General features: G+C 42.4%; 1 protein-coding gene across 1 annotated transcript in view; it reads right to left on the bottom strand.

Moving 5' to 3' along the window:
* The window catches only part of LOC144791494 (cytochrome P450 2J2-like), a 73304-nt gene that overhangs the window by 28527 nt on the left and 20065 nt on the right, over nucleotides 1-24712 (bottom strand). The window contains exon 4 of the mRNA XM_078666190.1: nucleotides 19504-19645. Within this exon, the coding sequence (XP_078522316.1) occupies nucleotides 19504-19645 (142 nt within the window). The remainder of the gene's footprint in view (nucleotides 1-19503; nucleotides 19646-24712) is intronic.

The raw sequence follows: 24712 nt of genomic DNA, 5'->3' as shown, positions 1-24712 counted from the left end.
TCGGCATGTTTGCAGCTTTCCGGGAAGGTAGCGGAGTTGAAGGAGCAGTTGATGACATCGCGGAGATGGGGTGCGATGATGGAGTCTGCTTTGTTGAAAATGTGGTGGGGGCATGGGTCGGTTGGCGATCCGGAGTGGATGGAGTTCATAAGGCGGATGGTGTCTTCGGTGGTGATTGGGTTCCAGGCGCACATGGTGTTAGAGTGCGGTTTTGGTACGGAGGTGGGTGGGGTGGGCTGGTCTTTGGATTGGTATTCAAAGCTGTTATGTATATCGGCGATTTTGTTGTAGAAGAATGAGGATAGAGAGTCGCAGAGTTCTTGGGAGGGAGTGATGTCGTTGGAGCCAGCGGTGGGGTTGGTAAATTCTTTGACGATGTTGAATAGTTCCTTGCTGTTATGGGCATTGTTGTCAAGTCGGTCCTTGAATGCTGATTTCTTGGTGGATCGGATCAGTTGGTGGTATTTGCAGGTGGCGTTCTTGAAGGTGGCCAAGTTGTCGGAGGTTGGGTTTTTTCTCCAGGGTTTCTCGTGCGTCCGAGAGGTCTTCTTGGATTTCTTAAGGTCATCGTTGAACCAGGGGGCTTTTTTGCTACTTTGCTTGAAAGGATGGTTCTTCAAGGGTGCTAGTTCGTTGGCGCTGTGGGTGATCCATTGTGTGAGGTTGGTGGCTGCTTGGTTTGGGTCCGATGATATGGCAGGGGGGTTTTGGTGGAGCGAAGTGAAGAGCTGGTCGGTGGTGATTTTGTTCCAGTTTCTTCGAGGGATAGGATGTGGGGGGTTGTGGGTCGTGGTCTTTTTGTAACTGAAGTGAACGCAGCTGTGGTCCGTCCAGTGGAGGGCTGTGGAGTGATCGAAGGAGATGTGCCTGCTGGAGGTGAAGATAGGATTGAGCGTGTGTCTGGCAAGGTGGGTGGGGGTGTCAACAAGATGTTTGAGTCCGAGATTGATCAGGTTTTCCACAAGGGAGCTGGTGTTGCTGTCGTTTTTCTTTTCCAGATGGAAGTTGAGGTCTCCTAGTAGAATGCATTTCTCGGAGGTGAGGGCATGTGGGCTGATGAAGTCAGTGATGTCTTCACAGAATTGTGAGCGGGGTCCTGGTGGTCTGTAGATGAGGGTACCTCTGAGTGTGGTCTTGGGGTTGGTGTGCATCTGAAAGTGAAGGTGTTCGGCGTTAGCGAGGTAATCGTCTGAGCTGGTTGTGATGCGGATGGTGTTCTTATGGACGATGGCGATGCCTCCTCCTGTTTGGTTGATGCGGTCCTTACGGATGATCGTGTAGCCCTCCGGGATGGCTATGGCGATGTCGGGTGCTGAAGAGGCCTTCATCCAGGTTTCTGTAAGGAAGGCGACGTCCGGCGATGTAGTGTCGAGTAGGTTCCAGAGTTCAATGGCGTGTCTGTGGACCGAGCGGGTGTTCAACAGGATGCATTTCAGGTGGTTAGGGTCAGAGTTATGTTTGGAGTTAGAGGATTTGGGGTGGGTCCTGATGCAGTCGAATTTGCAGGAGTGGCAGGAGAAAGGTCCATGAGTGTGTCCTGGGACAGCTTGGTAGCAATTAGGTGGTCGGCCGGGGTTAAGGGCAGAGAGGGTTATGGTGTTGTATTTTATGCAGGCGAAATGGGTATTGCGGGGGCCAAGGGGTCTGGCGCTGGGCGCGGTCCAGGCGCGGACGGGCGTAGACGGGCTTACCTTTGGCGCACCTTCGGCGCGCATGGGGCGCGACCGCTGCGCGTGAACGCTGCACGCGTAGGCATCTGACATATGTGGATAGTGGGAGGGGAGTGGCGAGGGAGGAGCAGCTAGGAGGCATGGGCGGGGTGGATAGTCGGGCAGGGAGGCACAAAAACAAACTACAAAATGGATGGCTGCGAGCCAAAAGCGAAAGAGGATTGAGTCACAAGCAATGAAAACGCGAAAAATTTGGCAATGGCACCGGCACAATCAGACACAGTACAATGATATACAAAGCGCACTTTCGCACTATAGCGCTATTATACAACTCTAAAGTGCAGTCAGGCACTACTGGTTACGTGAGCAATGCGAGCTTAGCAGCTATTAATTTAGCAGTCTTTTTGCAATCTGGCGCTACGATACCAATCAAGGGAGCTAGGATCTGGGAGCAGCGTGAGGAGCGACCGCTTCTGATCGGATCAGGACGGTCACCTCTCTAGTGAGAGGTGCACAATATAAATTAACAAAGCAAATCATCAGCTCCTTTTTGCAAAAACATTTACAAATGGCAGCTAAAATTGGGGCATAAAGGATCAAGCAATACTATTTTTAATCTGTCCAGCACAATTGATGAGCCTATGGACATTTGTAGCATTTTGATATTTTAGCTGGCTAACCTGGTTTAACATGCACCTCAGTGGGCAACGTTCTCATGTCTACATCTGGTGGTTATCATATCGAATTGTGTGTGGTGGGGAGAGAAAGGGTTGCCATTATAGTAAGGAACAATATGTCCAATTCGATACAACCAATTGACCACATTATTGACATTGAAATAGTTCTTCTGCAAGACCAGGACAATTCTTTTGACTTACCGTCCGCCCTACATACATGGCATCTGTGCCTATTGTGTTGGTTTTAAGAGCTGGTAAGTTCTTTAGTCACAGGTGATTCTCAGCATATTGTTACTGGAGATTTCAATGACTGAGTGGAGTACACCCAAGCAGGTGGTAAAGATGAGGAATTTCCTGAGTGTTTGACCCCCAACTCATTAAAAAGGATACATAAAACTGTGTCCCTTAATCTTTCAAATGTTTGCTCTAGGATACTTTCCCAGATAATGAAAGATTGCCTCTATTCTTCTGCTTCTGAAGAAACTAAATCTCAATGCAAGCAATCCCAGTAACTACAGACCCATATCGCATCTTCCTCTTCCTGCTAAGATGGTAGAAAAAGCCATGAATACAGAGCTTTCACAATTCAATTTATCCAGAAATATGAGCTTCTGGATCCATCACAGTTTTGCTTCAGAAGTCCGCATAGTACGGAATTGGCTCTGATCACAGCCACAGAACATATTAGAAAAACTCTGGATCTTGGAGACAACACTGCCTTAATTCTGTCAGACCTCTCATCAGCGTTCAGCACAGTGAACCATGGCCTTCTAATCAAACTCCTTTTATCTTTTGGCATACGGGGCAAGGCACATAAGCTTCTTCTATCATTTCCTTCAGACAGAGAAGAATTTGTTAACTAAACAGCATTCAAAACCCTTTTAAATTACCCTTTCGGGGTACCGCAAGGATCTTCATTGAGTCCAACTCTCTTCAACCTGTATGTAACACCTCTACCAATACTGATTAAAAGCTACAGTTTCAAGGTAGTCCCATATGCTGATGACACCCAAATTGTGGTGTCTATTACAGAAGATCTAGAGAGGACCACTGCTTGATCCATGATTGCATGCAACAGATTGGGAGTTGGATGTCAAATAACTGTCGGAAGCTGAACTAGGATAAAACTGAGGTTCTGCACTTTGGCAGTCATACATCCTTTTGGTCTCCTAACAGGTGGCCCCAGGAATTGGGAGTTCTCCATACACCTGGTGCTTAAGCAAAAAACGTAGGAGTTCACTTTGATGAGAAACTCTCCTTTGAAGGACATGTTAATGCCATCGCTTCATCTTGCTTTTTAATGTTCAAAATACTCAGAACTTTTTCCCCCATTTATCCCAAAAGACCTGCGCAAGGCACTGATCGCTGCACTTGTCTTCTCCAAAATTGATTATTGATATCCTTAGTGAGCAGAAAAAAATCCCTGCACAAGCTCCAAATGGTTCAAAATGCAGCAGCAAGACTACCTTTAGGGATACCAAAATATTAATCGGTCACCCACCCTCCCTTTACACTAATGGCTTCCAGTGAAGAAGCATGGGAATTTGAATCTCTTTGTATAGCTTTCAAGGCCCTGCACAGTGAATGTCCATAATCCATAGGGCAGTTTTTCCAATGGTACATTCCTTCAATACCATTAAGATCTTCCTATTTGGCTAATGTGGTTGCTCTAAAAGTTAAGAAAGCCACCTGGGGTGGCAGAAGCTTTGTGGTGCCAATGGCCAAAGTATGTAACTCTATGCCCCTGAATTTAAAAAGAACAACTAATTTATTAACTTTCAGAAAGGCCCTCAATACATGGCTGTTTAAAAAATAGCTATGCTCACATTGCTTCATCACTTCTCTGCCTATTGTCTGTCTGGTTAGTCATTTTCTCTGTCTTCTTTACACGGCCAGAATATCTAGACACCCATGGGTAGTAGAGCGCTTTATAAATTGCAATTTAACTTCAAATGTTTCTTGAATTTGATCAGACTACCACATTACTCAATTCTCTATTCGTTTATCGGCAGGGAAGGGATCTTCTCATAAACAAATGGTTTTGCTTCATAATTGGATTAAAACTAGCTCAGATGTGCTTTGCAATACCCATATGAAAGCCAGATCTACTCAGAACATATTAGAATCCCAAAATGAAGTTCTCACTAGATGGCTCAGAGAGGTAAAAGACAACCACGCCACCCTAGCAGTGACACAGATCATCAAATGAAATAGGGTAGCTCCCTGGTTAACCCAGGAACTCAAAACCACTAAAACTAAATTACATCAGTTAGAGCACAATTGGCGAAGGAAAATGCAATAATCTTGATTAATCATAATAAAAAAAAGGTTGGACATCTTATAAATTATTTGATTTTTTTGGTGGACGGTAAGAGTTTATTCTAAGAATATTATAAACATAGCCATAATCTGACATGACGAGAATATTGCTGTAGATTGAACCCTCCCAACTGTTTACTGATCAATTGAATGCTATTTTCCAGACAAGATTACACAAATTAAAGTGGACACTGAGATGGGACTTTTCCCTCCTGCCTCTTTAGATGACCCTGTGAACATCACACAGCTGTCCTCCTTTGACGCAATGTCAAGGGACAATAAGTATACACAGTGTCTGAAATTGATAACTAACTCACATTAACTAACCAAATGCCTTCAGCTGTCCTAACATGTTTTTTTCACTTTGAAATGATTAGGAATATTTTAAAGATTTTACCACGAAGACCAGTGGTTAAAGCATCAATTGGTTGCTGAATAGAAAATGAAAGCTCTCTTTATCTTGGAGATAATTAAATATATTACAGGTAGTACACAATTGAGCTGCTTGTTTATATTTGAATGGTCACAGGTGTGATGACTCTCTGTCACTCTTATAGAGCCTACACTGACTCCCCAATGAACATCAAATCCAGTTGAAATCCCTCTGTGTTACCTTCAAAGCACTACAAGGTTCGGGCCCCACGTTCATCTTTAAGTGAGTAGCTCAGCATACCCCAGTTTATACTCTTTGTTCATCATTTGCGAATGTTTTGATTGTACCTACATTTACAAAATCCAGATTTTGCAGTTTTTTTGTCTGCAATCCTGTGCTCTGGAATCCTTCCACCACCTAGTCCACCCTGTCTCCCGGCTACTTATAGTGGGGAGACTCATCTACTTTCTTTCAGACGTTCTCTTAAAATATAGGGGCATATTATCAAGAACGGCGATACAATTATCGCCGCTTTAGCGGCAGAAAACTGTCGCTAAAGCGGTGATAATGGGCTTGATATTATGCCCTTGTGAATTCCCGTAGAAGCCCAGGTTCACACCAGATCCTCGGCTTCTATGGGAATTCACAAGGGCGTATTATCAAGCCCATTATCGCCGCTTTAGCGGCGGTTTCCTGCCGCTAAAGCGGCGATAATTTTATTTGCCGGCCTTGATAATATGGCCCATGGTTCTTCGAAAAATGCATAGCCCTTAACCTATTATATGATTGGAATTTTTCCAGTTCAGAGAAAAAAAAACTGTTTAGTGTATGTGCTCTCTGCACATTTTTAAACATTTAACATAACATTGGACCAGCCATAGAAATCTATGTGTCATCATAAGGCTACATTACAAATGCTTTATGGGATTGTATTTTACTTTGTTAATATTCTCGCCGTGCCTGGCGATTGGTTTGTGTATCTCTATTGTGCCACTCTTATTACAGTAATGAGACAAACGTAATAAAGAATTGAAACACACACAAAAGAGATTGAAAACCACTGCTTGAAATATCCCTGTGTATTGCAGACAAGCATGTTTGTTATTAAGTCTTTTTTCATTTATATTCACTGTTCACTCCAGGACCTAAAGATTATGGGGCTGATTTACAAGCCCCTTGCATCACCGGTGTGTCACTTTTAACATGGGAAAAAGTGACGTACCGGCGGCGCGAATGGCTTGTACATAAACCCCTGTGTTACTTACCATGTAAGCATCTGTTCTTGTCATGTAGTGCTGTAGATTCATATGCTTTGCCTTTTGCTGCCATCTAGTGTTCGGTCCGGATGTGTGTAAGTTGTTTTTCTACGAAGAAGTCTTTCAAGTCACAAGGTTGAGTGACTTCTCCTCTTTGTGATAATGTGCATGGGCACTTAGTCCATTGCTAGTTTGTTTTCCCGCAGAGGGTGATAATGGAGTGTAATGTTAGTGTAAGTAAAGAGATGTCCATACATATGAAAAAAGTAAAGGAAGTGTCACAGGTGTCCAGGGAGGAGGGTGGATGCATGTGAATCTACAGCACTACATGCCAAGAACAGATGCTTTCAGAGTAAGTTACATATTCTGTTCGAGGCTTGCGTGGCTGGCGATATACATGCTTTGCATAGACTGTATCACAGTGCCCTCCAACACGGTGGCTAACCTGTGGGTGTTGCAGTTATTTGAATGAGTGTACCTAGCACTGCCTGTCCTACATTAGCTTGCTGGGGTGCTAGAACATCCATATAATATTTAGTGAAAGTGTGTTGTATAGACCATGTAGCTGCTTAGCACATATCAGCTAGTGGGATACTGCCCACGAAAGCCATAGAAGCCCATTTTTTGCGAGTAGAGTATGCTTTAGGGGGTGTAGGTAAAGTCCTTTTTGCATTATCGTAAAATACTGAATGCATTTAACTATCCACATAGCAATGTTTGAATTGTATATGGACTTTCTTTTATGAGGGAGCGTAAAAGAAAAAAAGAGCTTTTGGTTTTGTGAAAGTCTTTTGTTCTGTCAATGTAGTACATAGGGGCTCTCCTAAAATCTAATGCATGGAGAGCACTCTCCATAACTGAGTCTAGTTGAGGTAAGAACACAAGTAACTTGATTGATTAAGGTGGAAATGATAGACCACCTTTCGAAGGAATTTTGGGTTGGTGCGAGGGACCACCCTATCTTGTTAGAGCTAGATGAAAGGATCTTCCAAAGTTAGTGCCTGGACGTCTGACTGAAGTAATGACAATTAAGTAAACACATTCAAAAATACAAATTGAAGGGAGCAATTATGTAGTGTATCAAATGGTGGGCCCATAAGTCTCGTGAGCACAATGCTAAGATTCCAGGTAGGTGCAAGTGGAACCCAAAGTGGAATCACTCCCTTACATAAAGGCGTTGATGACTGGTACTTTGAACAAAGAGAGGTGTTGTCTATTTTGCAAATAGGCAGCCACTGCACCCAGATGTAGGTGTATAGATGTGAATGCAAGGCCTGAAAGCAGTAGATACAAGTAAAAAACAATGTTTTGTATTGTTGCATTAAATTAATTGATACTCGTATTATGACAGCGACAGACACATCGTTTTCATTTTGTTGCAAAGCATTCCCTAGTAGTAGGCCTGCAAGCTTCTTTGAGAATGATTTAAGTCGGTGGACCGCTACAGTGGAGTTCCACGCCTCCACGTAGCACCTGGGTCCCGAGCTCCTCCCCCCTCCCTCGAGGATGATGATGGCGGCGGTCGGCGTTCTGCTGGCGTTCTGTGGCTTCTGCTGCGGTTCTCGCTGCGGTTCCCGCTGTTTTTGACTCTCTGATTCCTGACTCTTGACCATCGAGTCTAAAAGTGAAGCGTAGCAGTGTGAATCTCCCCCTCTTGGGTGCTGTGCTCCTGTTCATGGAATACCTTTGAAGGAATACAGTACCAGTGCACTAGATGCACGGCGTTTGGGAGCTGAAGTGAGGTGAGTCAGGGAGTTTTTCACCACAGCTGCCGCTGAGCTCTATTCGTTTCTCGAGCTGGAGGTGACTGGATCCTGGAGTGCTTAATTAGTGAGGCGTGAGTTAAGACGCTCTCACAGTTGTGAGGGAGAAGGAAAGACAGCCACTTTCACCCATAGAGTGAGTCAGTATATGTTTCACTTGGTAAAAGTTGAGCGATGCTATACCAGTTGCGACTCTTCTATCTCAGACTCAGATTTTGTTTTAAACCTCTGAACTTTTGAAACCTGTGAAACCTGTGAACCCTTCGTTTATTTTTTTTAACATTTGCGGAGTTATTTGGATTTGTAACCCCTATTAATCTTGGTGTACTTCTGTGGCGACATTTAAACTGTGTGCAAATATGTGGAAACGTTTAAATGCTCGCGCTAAGGCTATGCAACATCAACAGCAGGCAAAAGAGGCAGAGGCAGCGGCTAAATTAATAGATGGAGGAAACACCAAAGAGGATGATTTGGTACATTCATCAGAAAACTCAGATGAGGGGGAGGGATTAGAGACAGAAAATCCAGCTCAATTTGGCATGGGGGTTAAAGCTAATGATCCTAATCTGGAAGATAAAGTGAAGACGTTTGAGCCTCCTCAGCCTTCCCAGCCTTCTAAGCAGTTTCCCCTGTTCGTTAAAAAATCGTTTTTACCGTCATCAACTAGTTTCCCCTCCCTAAGCCTGGACTTAAGTCAAAATCAGCACTTAGAGACAAATGATGTAAGTACTGTTGTAAGTATTGCTGTAAGCATTGCTGCACCTGATCCAAAGAAAGTAATTGACTCGGTGGATTTAAAGAAAGAGGAATTAACGAGCGCAGTAGCATACCCCTTAGAAATACGTGATGAGAGACCCGGTGGGGTGGCGCCGGACCCTTTTAGCCCTTTGCTGGAGATGGATACTTAGACAGAAGGTGAAGTGAGGATGTCCGTGAAAGACATGTTGAACTTAATCCTAGATGAAGTGAGAGAGATCAAGAGGTCTCAAAATGTTGAACTTCCTGCCATCCATCAGAGACTGGACAAAATCGATAAAATTGAGGAACTAGTCTCTACTTTTCCAGCACGCCTTGTGGAGGCGGAGGAGAGGATTTCTACCTTGGAAGATCAAATGGTTACGGTGAAGAAAGAGACTAAAGACGTATCTAAAACAACACGGGCCCTTGAGAGTAAAATGGATGATTTGGAGAACTACAACAGAAGATCCAATCTATGCATAGTGGGGGTTCCTGAGGGAATTGAGGGGGCCGACATGCTTTTGTGGGTCACTATGTTTCTTCAGCAGGGGGTGATACCGGAACATAAAGGTGATCTAACTATAACTAGGGCTCACTGGGTTCCAGCCCACCCGGATTCAAACTCTACCCTCCCTCGCACCATTCTGCTAAACTTTGCAGATATCGGGGTTAAAGAGCAAATATTGACTAGGGCAATCAAACAGAGGCAGTTTCCGGTTAATGCTATGGTGAAATGCCGAATCTCCTCCGATATGTCTGCAGCAGCAGCTAGACGAAGGAAGGAGTTTGTGAAAATTCTTCACCTATTTAAAGCTCAGGGAGCTCAAGCTATGATCGCACAACAGTCAAAGTTGAGAGTGCTGATTAAGGGGAAATTTTATATGCTATCCGATGTTGAGGAAGCGCAGGAGCTGCTTCGTGGGATACAGAATGGCTAGATGGATTGAATATTTAGAATTTTTCTACACTACAGTCATTATACCTTTACAAATCTATGAGGGGGGGTGGGTGGCACGGCCCTGGGGGTTGACACCTTAATGTTAGGGGAAAGGATCCTGTGAGTAGCCTGGGTAGGGGGAGGTAGAGCAAGGAGAGAGCCACAGGTTGTAGAGGGGGGTAGGGTGGGTAAAAAGTAAAAAAATGGAGTCCTTGACAAAAATTCTGTTATCTTTTTTTCTCTGTTTTCTTTTGCAATTTCTGGAGATTAAAAAAACAAACAAAAAAACGGCTTTTCGGGCGATACAGATTGTGGTGTTTTCTGTTTAAAGAAAGTAAAAAAAAATGCTAATTGATTTAGGTAAATGTGTAAATGTCTGCTAGATCAGGATTGTGAATTATTTCTTTCAATGTGAATGGTTTGAATAATAATAAGAAAATGCGGGCCATAGAAAAATGGATTTTGTCTGAGAACCCAGCAGTTATACTGCTACAAAAAATTCATATTCCCGTCCCGAAAGTTGCCAATTTTTCTATGTTTAAAGTTTGGGCTTCCTATTGTGGCTTTTCTCTCTTTACTGAGACTCAGAGAGCCACCGCACTTTTTCTGAATAAGAAAATGGAGGCGGATATTATTCAAACTGAAGAGGGAGGCCAGGGTCGCTGGTGCTGGGTGACTTGTAAACTAAAAATTAGACCACAACCTATAACGTTTGTGAGCTTTTATGCTCCCCTGAATGATAACCCTGCGATATACGAGGAGCTGTTTCAGTCCCTATTGATGGTAGCAGGGGATATTGTCATCAGGGGGATTTTAGTATCCTTATGAATCCTAAATTAGACTCTACCACTGGTGGGAAAAAGCAGTCGAAACCTAAATCCTTTAGATCAATTATTAATAATGTAAACACCCTTGATCTTGTTGACCTTTGGCGTCTTTTGAATCCTTCCAAAAGGGAATTTACTTGCTGGTTGGGAAGGTTTAAGTCATTGTCTCGAATTGATTTCTTCCTCGTTTCTACAAAACTTAAAAGTCGGTGTCATCGGATTCTGCATAATGGCTTTTCCGACCATGCAATGTTAATCACTGAGTTTGTGTTGGAGGACAGTAAAAAAATCTCGAAGCGATGGATATTTAAAAAAACTTATCTATCAGATGAAGCATGGGTCACATCATTTAAAGATGAGATAGGGGAATATATCGGACGTAATATGGGGACAGCCCCTCTCCATGTGGTATGGGATTCATTGAAGGCTTTTATTCGGAGGGTTGTCATAGGAAGAGACGCAAGGGAATCACCTGTTTTAAGGGACACGAAGAATTTTCTGCAGCAAAAAGTACAGACCCTAATAGATCAGAAGTATCACAATCCTTCTGTGAGTATACAGAATCAATTAAACGCTGCAAAGCGCGAGCTTAATGCATACTATTTTGAAAGAAGTGAAGAAAGTTTTTGTAGACAGGCCCAAAAAACATATGAACATAGTAATTTTACGGGTACATTTTTGGCATGGCAGATTAAGGAACAAGCGGCAGCCAATATAATTCATTCCCTAAAGTCCCCGATCAATGACTTGGATACTTCAGACTCAGGAGAGATAGGGACCATAATGTTGTCCCACTATGAAAACATTTATACTTCACATCATATTACGGATCAATATAGACTTAATGATTTCTTAGACAAATATCCTCTCCCTACTCTTTCTCATCTGGACCAAGAAACAATGGCTACTTTATTTTCTAGGGATGAAATACAGTTGGTAGTTAAGGGTCTTCCACGTAGTAAGGCCTGTGGCACAGATGGACTTCCTGCTGAATTTTTTGTTACGTTTTTTAGCTCCCTAGCTGAACTTCTTCTTTTACTATTAAATTCCATGTTGGAGGGTGGCCCAATTCAAGCGTCCTTCTATGATGGAACTGTGGTTAGTTTTTTTAAAAAGGGAGAGGAGCCTAACGACCCAAATTCCTATAGGCCAATTACATTACTTAATTTGGATTATAAAATAGTCACCAAATTACTTTCTATTCATTTTAATTATGTCTCTCAGCAATTGATCCAACCGGACCAGAATGGATTTATTGCAGGCCGCCAACTTATTACCAATACCCACTATTTGATTGTGGCACTAGATTATTTTGAAACGCGAAAGGTTCCGGCTTTAGTTCTCCTCTTAGATGCAGAAAAGGCTTTTGATTTGGTGGTTTGCGAAACACTTTTCTCTATTTTACAGCGTTTTGGCATTCCTTTACAAATTATTAATCTAATTAAAAATCAGTATCAGGGTGCAAAAGCTCATATTCTTGTTAATTCATCCATGGTAGGCTCGATTGTAGTACAGAGGGGGACGAGGCAAGGCTGCCCTTTGTCTCCTGCCCTTTCGCCTTTTTTATCGAGCCCCTAGCAGTCGCAATTAGGAACCGCACTGATATTACTCCGCCTCTTGCCTCCATGGCTAAGATCAAACTATGGGGCCGATTATGATGGCGGACAGACCGGAAGGATACTGATGTAGGGACAACACATTTTTTCTACTCACTATTGGATGATACCTGGTCTGAGGGTGATTCTGTCTCCTTGTCCAGTACGAGCAAGTATGAAAGCCTACCCGATTCTAGAGGAATGGACTCTGGCGCAGCCATGCGTAGAGCTAACAGGAAGTCAGGGCTCTTGGGACAGCACCAAAAAAAAGGAAAAGATCTAAATTGTGATTATTCTCCAACAAACTAACTAATGGGAGCTGCTGGGGGCAAAGCAATTGATTCTGAAGGTAGTGCTACCACAAGACTGGATGCTATCTTGCAGTCTATTATGGCACATCGGGAAGAAACACGGCAGGATAGCAGACACTCCCAGACAGCTATCTGCAAGGTGCAAGGGTCAGTATGAAAAGTTTCCAAAGTATGCAGCGGTATCTCTGACCGATTGACAGAGTAGATGACGGGTATTGCAGCAGCCGAGAGCCAGACTGAATCACGTGAGGCCAGGTTAGTTGATATTCAATGGAAATTGAAGGATCAAGAAAACCACCAGCGCCGGAACAACCTGCTGTTCCTGGGTATTCACGAGAACAAGGAAGGCATGGACATGCGTCTCTATATGGTGGATCTATTAAGAAGCGTATTTCCTGATGTCGAAGGGGGGAATTGGGCTCAAGAAATCCAATGCACCCACCGGGTCCCCTTAACCTTGAAACAGCCAGTTTGAGCTGATGCAAAACCCAGAGCTGTACTAGTGTATTTCGGGAATTATCTCCTTAGGCAGATATTTATGAGAAGGCCAGACCGGAAAGTAAGCGCAAGGTAGATGACATTGAGTTCTTCACCCCACCTGACTATTGCCACGTAGCTGTCAAGAGACGTTGGAGATTACGGCAGATGATTAGTCCATTTCAGGCAAAAGGTTCACAAGCCTACCTGATAAACCCAGCAAAATTATAAGTGGTAGTTGGAGACAGGACTTATTTTTTCACATACGAGATTAAAGCGAAGGGATTCTTGTGGGATCTCGGTGGGTGGGTGCAGGGAAAGTAGGACTTAAATATTGATGAACTGTCAGGATGGTCAGGATGGAGGATCTGGAATGGAATAGAGATAAACTAGGGGTTCGCTGAAGTGTGTATTAGCTATTGTGTTTCTCTCTTTCTTCCTATTATTTTATTTTTGCTATTTTGGGAGGAAGCTTCTGTTTGTCTTTTGATTTTGGTGGAAGCTAATGGATTCAATAGGAGGGGGGTTATTTGGTCTCGGTGTAGGGCTTCTTCATCACCTAACAGACCAGCGGTCTGGAAGCTTCCAGTGGAAGGGAAGGGGAGAGGGATAGGATAGGGGAAGGTTGGGGGTGAATGAGGGGGTGGGAGGGGGAGGAAGAGGGAGGTTCAAGGGGGGTAGGAGTGGAATAAAGGGGAAATACACCAGAAAGGAAAAGCTAAAGTAGAAGATCTAGGAAAGAACTTTAGAGCTATATGGTGCAAATGGACGATTGCTGTAGTTAACTATGGCTAAGTTGAGGATTTGTTCAGCGAACCTGGGGGGGTTGAATTATAAAAAGAAAAGAGCAAAGGTAAATGGAATACTCACATTTATTAACCCAGAGATAATTTGTATCCAAGAGACGCATACCCTATGGTGTAATAAGGATGTCCGTCAGATAAGGGGGTGTGAATTGGCAGTATGCTCTATACAGACTTCTATGATAAGAGGGGTTGCCATATATATTAGACATCGAGCTGGGATAGTAAAGCGTACATTTGCAGATAAGGGGGGCGATGGGCAATACTCACAATAACTACCGGGCTGAAGATAGGGACTACATATGGCCCAAATCAAGATGACCCTAAAATCTGGGAGGATCTGGAAGTGGAGCTTGCCTCCTGGCCGATCCCCTTGATAATATGTGGTGACTTAAATATACACTTGGGGCCCTCACAGGATGGTGGGCTAAGATATATTCGGAGGAAGCCCCAGGTGTATAGAGCACTAACTACCTTTAAGAACAGTCATGGTATTACTGATGTATGGGCATATAAGAAAGCTACTGATCCCGGATACACCTAATTCTCACACCCCCATCAAAAATACATTTGGTTGGATTAATTTTTGATTCCCACTAAAATCCTCAAAGATGTAGAGATAACTAAACTGCCCCAACTTTTCTCTGATCATAACCCATTATTGTTGGAAGTAACAGGGCAAGGAATAGAGGCCAGGCAGCGTAGCTGGACTTTCAATAAGAAACTATTAGTCAAGATTTTTTTTACCTATATAAAACAGTGGGTAAGAGAGTTCTTTGACATAAATCGATATAGTGCCTCACGTATTGTAGTGGGGATTTCTTTAAAGCTGGGTTCAGGGAAGAAGTCATTAGCTATGTCAGCCAGCATCATAAGATGCAGAAAGAAGAGGTTAATTCATTAATAGCACGGTTGGCACAATTGGAGATGGAACATCTGAAATTGATCAACAGAGGGGGACATGAGGAGGAATTAAGGGAGGTCATGTCGAAACTAGCAATAGCTATTTTCATGTGAGAGTGGCCCAAACCTATCAAGCATATCAAAGAGAGATCCACGAATACGGGGAATCACCAGAAAGGCTGCTGGCCCTAAGCACAAGGCAGAAGACTGTTAGAAACAATATAATAACAATAAAGAACAGTGAGGGGCAGTATGAAACGAATCCCGCTGAGATTATGGGGGTTTTTGGCCAATTGTATAAAGAATCAAATCAATCAGACCCTCTTCTATCTGGTTAAATGGGAACAGAAGCTAGACACTTGGTACTTACCAAAACCGATGATGCTACATATCTGGAGACGGGAGCAGAGTTTGCGGTCAAAGAGGTAGTAGCTGCTATAGGCTCTTTATCTTCTGGGAAATCTTCAGGCCCGGATAAAATCCCTTTGGAGCTATATAAGATGCTTCAATATGAGCTTGCCCCGATAATACACAATATTTTTTTAGAAGTACAACAACGGGGAATCCCACCCACCTCTTGGCAGGTAACGGATATAGTGATTTTGGCTAAAAAGGGAAAACCACAGGAACTACCTGCCTCCTATCGCCCTATCTCTCTGATAAACTCTGATGCCAAATTATTTTCGAAGGTCTTAGCTAATCGGCTACAGAGGGTCATCGCCAAATTAGTCTCACCTTCGCAGCATGGTTTTGTACCAGGCAGGGGAACACAAACCATGTTAGATGGGTTATTTCACTATTGGATATAGCTGAGGCAATTGAGATAATGTGGCTGTGATCCTCTAAATGCTAAGAAAGCATTCGACTGGGTGGCATGGCAGTATCTTTGGAAAGTTTTGTCAGAGAGAGAGTTTCGCCCTCAACTGATTACAGCCATTTGAGCGATGTATTATAAGCCTTCTGCATGGTTGCAGGTGATAGGGAATACATCAGGGAAAATCAAATTGGCCAGGGGACAAGGCAGGGATAGCCCTGCTCCCCAATTCTTTTTGCCATGTATCTGGAGCCTTTTATTAATCGGATACTTCTAAACCCATAACAACCAATGGAAACAAGACTAAGGTTTTGGCCTATGCAGATGATATTGCTGTCATTACAAGAGAGCCAGAGAAGGCAATTAAGGAAGTTGAAAGCATGGCGGAGGAATTTGGGAGTAAATCTGGGTATCTTCTGAATAAAGGAAAAACACAAATAATCTGCTCATGGCAATGCATCACGCAATACCAATGCCAAATTAAATTTGCGATATATCTGGGGGTAAGGATAAGCTCTAACACTGATGTGATATGGCCTAGCAACCTTGGTCCGGTGTTGGATGATATAGGTTTTTGATAAGCTGCATCTAACAATCAATGGCAGGGTCAATGTATTAAAAATGAAAAATGTCCCTAAAGTGCTGTATATGTTCCGTTCCATCCCCTTTGAACTAACAGATATTATTATACAAAAAAATGAATACAATGTTCACAAATGTTATATAGCACACCAAATAACCAGACGGGCATTGAAAACACTGACACTCCCTCAAGACAGTGGGGGTGGTGTGTCCCTAATCTGCTGTTTCATTAGTGGGCAGCTGCTCTACAACTGATGGGTACTTTGCTTGTGACAGATAGGTTGAGAACTGATGACCCAGATCTGCCCACTATCTATCACTTAGCTATCGGGAAGATGCGGAAGGGCTTTTTCTTAGGCAGCAAGAACACAGTCACTATAAAAAAAAATACAGTTTAAGTGCATAAAGGCTGCCTGGAAGATCTGGTGCAAAGTTGGTAGATTATTACAAATTCCAAAGTATAATGGGTGTTCACCATTATGGCCCTCCTCCCTCCTCCTCGCTGAGATGTATGAGGTCATGGGTAGAAGCTGGGAGCAGGCCAGAATAGAATGGATAGCGACTCTATTTAACAACTCAGAGATTATTACATTTGCAGATTTAGTTCAAAACCTAGGGATAGATAATAAAATGCAATTCAAATACATACAGATCAGGGGATGTATTACGAGTTTGCCTACAGGGTCTCTTAACCTGGAGAAAATTCCAATATTGGAAGAAATACACCAAGGGGACGGCAGGATTAGGGATTACTATACAATTTTATTAGAAATCCTCCCAGATGACCTGGAGAAAACTGAGGTGAAAATGGGCAGCAAGAGTGGGGGATGGGGAGATTGATATAGATATGTTGGCTGAAATGGGGAAGAAGATTTTTCTGTCAGCAAACCTGATGGCCCAGCACTACATAACCATTTTCAACCTGTACTATACACCTGAAAACCTTTTTAGATGGGGAAAAAGGGAGAATTACAACTGTCCTAGATGCCAAACTGGTCCTGCAGGCAGCATGCGCATGTTTTCTGCATGCAGTATATTGATACCTTTAAAGACTGGTATAGAGAACTTCAGGCTACAAACAACTAATAGGGTGATCTCCATTAGTCCAGCTCTGATGCTATTGGGTTATGATGGTCGGGTTAACTTATCAACATCACAAAAGGATTTTGTATTTATTACAATAGCTATGGCATGGAATGATACTGAGCCCCCCACTTATCTGGCAAGGTTCCATTGCCTGTTAAACATTTATGCTGAAGAATCTGCATTATATAAGAGCAAGGGCCTCTGAGCCAGGAAGAAGGGCTAAAAGATCTGGGCACTTATGACAACGCGGCTCAGTAGCAAGACAGGATAAAGAAGCTGGCTATAAGGGTAATCTGCTGCAGAATAGAGGAAGAAACCGTAAATCACCCTAGATGTTAGCTAGGGGTCTCTGGGACGTGTGTCTGGGATTAACTTTGGATAGGCTAGGGGACTGCAAACTTGATTTAATGTATTAAAGCAGCTCCTTCAATGCTGAAGTTTTTCAGTTTTAAATGTAGTGTAAACTATGCTATTGATGACGTTGGTAAGATAGCTAAGTATTTAAGGGATGGTGTTTGCATGAAGGATGAACTGTGTAACTTATTGATGAAATTACTGAAATTGTAACTGTATATTTCTTTTGAACTTTTTTGGATAATAGAAAAAAAAAAGCAAATGGTCATGCATTCAGGTGGGAGATGGAGATGACCGAATTCTATGACATCAGGACCCAAATTGCTAGGTTGAGTTCCTTGGAATTTGGGGGCCTGATTTCTCCATGGTTCTGAGTGAGAATGTCCAGGTTGAGAGGAAGCTTCTTGTCGGTAACTACTGATAGTTCTAGTATTTTTGTGAACCAGGGCTGTGGGCCCACACGGGTTCTGCTAGTATGAGAGATGTTTACCTGAGCTTCCAAACCAGAAACGGAAGAAGAGGGAGAGGCTTAAAAGCATAGGCAAATTTCCCTGAGCAGTTCATCTATACAGGATTGCCCTTGGACATCCACATTTGTGGAAGCAAGGAAGGAGGTCCAAGGAGTGAAGTTCCTACTTGTGGGCTTGTTGCCCCATCCTGCTGAGGTGGTCTGTTCCTGGGAAGTGTTCCGCTAACAGATAAATGCTGTGATGTAGAGTCCAATGCCATATGGTTTGAGATAGACGTGGCACGTGCAGACTATAGAAAATGTGTTCCCCTCCATATTTTTGTAAATAGCACATGGTTGTCATATTGTCTCTCCGGACTAAGACAAGCTTGCCAATCAGGTGAAGTGTGAACACTTTCAAAGCTTGGTGAACAGCTTGAAGCTCTAGATAGTTGATGTGATGACCCTGGTGGTATGGTGTCCCAGAGACTCTGGACTGTGTGATTTTGTAAGTGAACACCCCAGTCTGTCAGTGATGCGTCCGTTGTCAGGACGATGTGGGGATCAGGGTCTAGGAAAGGTTGCACCTTTAACAGGTTGTTTGTGTTCCACCACTACAGGGAGTGTTGAGTGCGGTTGTCTATCAACACTAGATCCTCTAATTGACCCTGTGACTGAAACCACTGTTATTTTTAGACATTTCTGTAGCACATACATGTGTAGTTGTGCATGTGGCACTATGGCAATGTATGAGGCCATCATACCCAGAAAGCGCATGACAGTTCTGACTGTGAACTGTTGACTGGCTTGGAAAAGTGGTAGTAGCATTTTGACATTTTTGTTTCTTGGTGTATTGGAATAGGCTAATGCCAGTTGTGTGTTTAGGATACCCCCAGACATGATTGAACCTGTAACAGTAAAAGGTGAGATTTCTTGACATTGATGGTAAAGCCTGGTGGATGGAGCAGGTCTATTGTATTTTGAGTGTGTTGCTGGCACAGAGGTTGAGTGCTGGCTTTGATAAGCCAGTCGTCGAGATTAGGAAGACATGGATGTTTTGTCTGCGTAAATGTGCTGCTACCACTGCTAAGCATTTGATGAATACTCTCATGCAGTAGTCACCTCAAATGGGAGGACTTTGAATTGGTAATGTCTGCCTGTGATCATAAATCTGAGGAATTTGCGATGTGCTGTATGTCTGGGAATATGAAAGTAGGCGTCCCTTAACGTAAATATTGTGCCCTTAATATCATTTCCATAAATACGATCCCATTGGGTGTAGATGTTTTGTTATTATCTGCAGTGGGATGATATTTTCGTAGAGGATATTTAGGACCCATTATTCATGTCAGAAGATATTCTGTCAACGATATTTTAGTACTAAACCCGAAAGAGGCCTGTGTTGAATATAGACTTATATTTCTGACTTTGCTGGACAGGAAAAACATATCCAGTTCTCACTTTCAGTGGATGTAATTAGTGCCCACTACAAGCCCACTGCCTCACTCATCCGCCCTTTGTATCTTAAAAGTGTTTATGTTGTCTTATAATCAATAGCTTTGAGACTCACCTTGGATAGCTGGCTGAACCGCCATGTGCAAGAGTGCAGTGCGCAATGTGGAGGAAACTGGCACTGTAGCACCTATGAAAATTTCAATCACAGCATGGTTCATGTTTGCCTCATCATATGTGGAGTTGGCATCATCAGTTACCTAGATGGGATAGATTGGCATGGGATGAACACACTTTATCTAGAAGTTTCACTTAAACAGAAGCAAATATATATTTGATTGCTCATGGATGAAGTCACGGATGCTGTCTGGGTGTGGATAATCAGCATTGGGCCTGTGCTGTTTTATTAATGGATACAGTTGGAAACCAAAGCCTTCAGAATTGACGGAACACATTGCATCTCGCATTTAGAGGAGGTGCGGCCAATAAAATGCTACATACCTGTAACTTCAGAATTCCAGCATTAACATCCTTTTGCCAGGCGAGAAACCCTCTGTGGTCAATATGTAAACAGCATAAATGCTACATACCTGTAACTTCAGAATTCCAGCATTAACATCCTTTTGCCAGGCGAGAAACCCTCTGTGGTCAATATGTAAACAGCAGTGTTCATAGACACATAGGGGTATATGTACGAGGAAGTGGTGGAGTGAGGCGTTAGCCGTCATGGCTTAACGCCTCACTATGCCACTTCAGAAACGCAAGGCTGCACCATATTTGCAAGGATATGGTGCAGCCTTGCATTTCACGTGGTGCTGGTGCTGCACCTACCACTTTTTTTATTTAATGGAGCTTTTTTTATATAGTGCAAATTTGCGTTACATCAGGACACATTCATTTTTGTTAGGCACGGGGAGATAAAGTGATTTACCCAGAATCACAGGATGTTCAGAGTCATTGCCGAGACTCGAACCCGGTTCTCCAGATTCAAGGTTGACCGCCCTAGCCGCTAGGCCAACTCCTCTCCCTAACACTGTAGCATCAACACAGGCACCCTTGCACCATAGTGCAAGGGTGTCTGCATGCAGGGGAGCATTTTTCATGTGTAGGAAGTTGTCCCTTCCCGCACATAAACAATCCTGAAATGCCATTTTGTCACCTATTTGTGTGCTGCCTAATACAGTACACATTGAAATTACAAAATATCTTTTTTTAAGGATTGTTTATGTGTAGGAAGGGACACCTTCCTACACATACACAATCCAAGGCATTTTGCTTTTTCCAAAAAGCAAAAACGAGACGAAATAAAACATTTATCCTCGGTTCGCCAAGTTAAGACCAGGTTTTCCCTGGTCTTCATTGTGGTGCTACCTCTTATTTACGCTGCCCTCCCAAGCAGGGGGCAGCATCAAAATCAATATGTGTTGCGGTTAAATGCCCACAGCAACACCCACTGCCCACCCTTTTCACCCAAGTGACACTCTGACTCCTGGCAACGAGCATCTTACTCCTCATGTGCCACTTTCAGGTAATAACAGTCTGAAACTAGAGGGAAGGAAGATGACTTCCGCCCAAGCCATATTTGTTGTTTTCCTACTGCACAGGTTTTCTGAGATCTTAGGGTTTTGGATGACAAACTGAGTCTGATGATTCTTTAGGGATTAATTAGCTTTGTTCAGAATGAGACCCACATATAAAAGCACCAGTGAGGTAGTGGTAGGCTGCGCAATAACAACATGAACTAGTTTTGATGAGCCAGTCTCCAAGTTAAGGGTAAATATGAATATTCCCTATTAGTGAATGTGTATCTCTATCAAAGTCATTACTTTAGTGAAAATGTGTGATTCTGTCTTGAGGTCAAAGGGGAGCACTCTAAATTAGCAGTGTTTATTGTGCACCATAATATCCAAATACTTCTTGTGAACAAGATTAGGAAACTATATTTCTTGGCATGTCTCTAATGACATGAACCCCTGCCCCTCCCCCTAATAAATAAATAAATAAAGAATATCTTGGATTATGACCATTTTAAAACATTGAGCCTAATTTAGAGTTTGGCTTGGTGGGCAGGTTTCTCCTCATCTGATGTATTACAAGTGCCATACTATATAATGAGCTTGTAATATGGCGGACTGGATATTGGACACATATGTGGCGGAGTAGCATGTCTGCGAAAACTCAAAATCAGGCCCTTGGTTTCTTAAATACTAGTTTATATCTCCATGGTGCAGAATTAAACATTACACCTGACTTTTTCACCAGAAACGATTGTGAATAAAACATTTACCTGAATATGCTTTTGCCGTATTTGATTGGTTCAACTTTAGAACATCTTAAAATCTCCTACTTCAACCAAAGTAGGTGCTGATATTGTTTATTTTTGGATAGTCTCTGAGATGGTTTGAAAGACTTTCAACAGATGCTAAATTGTGTGTGTAAGTGTGTGGCATTTGCACATGGCAAAACTACCAGAAAATCCACGGACCGCTTTTTGGGCGAATTGGGAGAGTTGTGCACTTCGAAGGCATTGTGTTCATCTAGGCTGTACTATTACTCCAGAGTTAGAACAACCCTTCTTACTCTGGGTGGACCTACTATTCTGCGGTTGTCTGGTAAATCGTTCTGTTGGTAAGGTATTGTTGGTTCAGCTGGCAGGATCTGGGGGTGCTACTGAGCATTTGCAGTGGCTTTAGAATGAGAGGAGAAGCTGCCAGTTTGGTCTTGGAGATGCTGGCAGTATCTGTACATGTTATTACCTCTGAGAATGGAAGTATCTGGGAAGTATCAAGTCAAATAGTTTATTGTATATGATTACTTAAAATCGTTACAATGTACCTTTAAAAAAAATATATATATATATATATATATATATTACCTACTGGCTGTCGCTAGTAAGTAGTTATAGTTAGGACCTGGTTTCCATAGGAAATCTGCAACATTCTATTGCGAATAACTTTGGCGCCAGTTGTTGAATCTTCGCGAATTTCTCAAAGAAGATGGCCCGCTCCGCTCTGCTCCTTCCCTTAAAGTCTCGGGAAGATTCGTCAAGCGGGGGTTGGGAAAAAAAGGGGGTCCCAAAACGTGTTTTCCCCATGTTAATTTCCATAGGACGATTAGACACGGCTACAGCCCGAACCGCTGAACGGAATTACACCAAATTTGGGAACATGGTAGGGTCTGGTACGCAGATCACCCTATTGGTTAAATGGTGTAAATCCCTCCAGTAGTTCGTGAGGAATTCAAAAGAAAAAAATATATATATCTGGGCGGAGCCTAACCACCCATCTCATCGTGAGATCTGATTGGCTGTCAGCACTTCATCCAAGAAGTGTTGGCAGCCATCTTGGGACCAATATACATGATAGCACCTCATTAAAAAGCATTGCAGTTAATAGAAGGTTTTAGGACTTTAGTTACATTATAAATCATTTGTTGATGGTACCATACTCATTTTAGGAATTGTGGTGTGTTCTAAGATGATTTTACCATCTGAAAAAGCCTTCTGCTGGGATATCATGAATCATGTTTGAAAGAAAACTATTATCTCATGCTTTTCCCACAGTGGTTTGGAAGGGGATCTATAAGCCAAACTGAAAGCATATTTTCTGTAAATTCACATTATCTTTCTCAGTCATGTGAGAATGAAGTCTGACATTCTCAGTAAAACATAAACACCCAACAAGGACAGAGACTGTCAGTTGATTCCTTTGTGTTCTACTGCAGCTTCCCAGAGTGTTCTAAAGAACAACTAGAGCGCTAACAGTCCTACTTATTACAAAGGTATGGCACACCTGAAGCCATCTTGATTGGAATAAAGTGGTAACTCTTAAAACATTTAATTTAAAAAGGAACAAAATGAGGGGGCATATTTTGCCATAGAAAGTATGGTTAGTGCTGCAGAGAGAAAAATTAGGGCACATTTTGAGTGACTTCTCAAATCCTCTTCTATTTCATTAAAAAATTCTGACATGCAGTCTCCCAAGATGGCCACCAGAGACAAAAGAGCCCAAATATCACCCAGATGTAGCCCAAGTATAGCCCAATGACAGAATGTCCCAGAGTGTTCTAAAGAACAACTAGAGCGCTAACAGTCTTATATGACAAAAGTATGGCACACCAGAAGCCATCTTGATTGGAATGAAGTGGTACGTCTGAAAACATTTAATTTAAAAAGGAACAAAATGAGGGGGTTCGTTTTGCCATAGAAAGCATGATTAGTGCTTCAGAAAGAAAAATTAGGGCACATTTTGAGTGACTTCTCAAATCCTCTTCTATTTCATTAAAAAATTCTGACATGCAGACTGGAATATGCACTTTCAATACCAGCAGCAGACTTCCCTGGTGAGCAGTAGCTTTACTACAGTGATCTAATAAGCAACTAGCGTGCTAACATTCTGAATTTATGGCAAATGTGTGTCACATCTGAATGCCTTCTTGATGGAATCAAAGTAGAAAACTGAAAGAGTTTCCTACTGAGGAGACTGTAGTAAATGAGGAAATTAGGAAACTTCATAAGAAATAAGTCTCCCAAGATGGCCACCAGAGACAAAAGAGCCCAAATGTAGCACAAATATCCCCCAGATGTAGCCCAAGTATAGCCCAATGACAGAATGTCCCAGAATGTTCTAAAGAACAACTAGAGCGCAAACAGTCTTACTTATGACAAAAGTATGGCACACCTGAAGTCATCTTGATTGGAATAGAGTGGTAACACTTAAAACATTTAATTTGCAAAGGAAAAAAATAAGATGGTTCATTTTGCCATAGAAGAAAAAAAAATTAGGGCACATTTTGACTTCTCAAATCCTCTTCTATTTCATTAAAACAATTCTGACATGCAGACTGAAACATGCACTTTGAATACCAGCAGCAGACTTCCCTTGTGAGCAGTAGCTTTACTACAGTGATCTACTGAGCAACTAGAGTGCTAACATTCAGAATGTATGGCAAATGTGAGACACATCTGAATGCCTTCTTGATGGAACCAAAGTAAACAAGCATTGAAAATACAATAGATCTCGCCCTCGTTTAAGTTAAAGCCATTCTGTTTGTAATGAGGTGGATTTTTAGCTTTGCTTTTATTAGTGTTTTTCAAACTTTCATGTACATAACATGCATATGTATGCATATATGTATATGTATGCATGCATTTATATTTGAATTTCTATAGATATGCAGATTATATATGTTTATATATGTATGTGTATATATATATATATATACACATACATATATATAAATGCATATGCATATATATGTGTATATGTGTGCATTTAGAGAGAGGTAGAGAGGTAGAGGTAGAGGTGTAGAGGTAGAGAGGAAGAGGT

The sequence above is a fragment of the Lissotriton helveticus genome, chromosome 11 (assembly GCF_964261635.1).
Source record: "Lissotriton helveticus chromosome 11, aLisHel1.1, whole genome shotgun sequence".
In the NCBI taxonomy this organism is placed as follows: Eukaryota; Metazoa; Chordata; class Amphibia; order Caudata; family Salamandridae; genus Lissotriton; species Lissotriton helveticus.
Note: the sequence above shows the minus strand (reverse complement) of the source record. Positions and strands in the feature narration are given on the sequence as shown.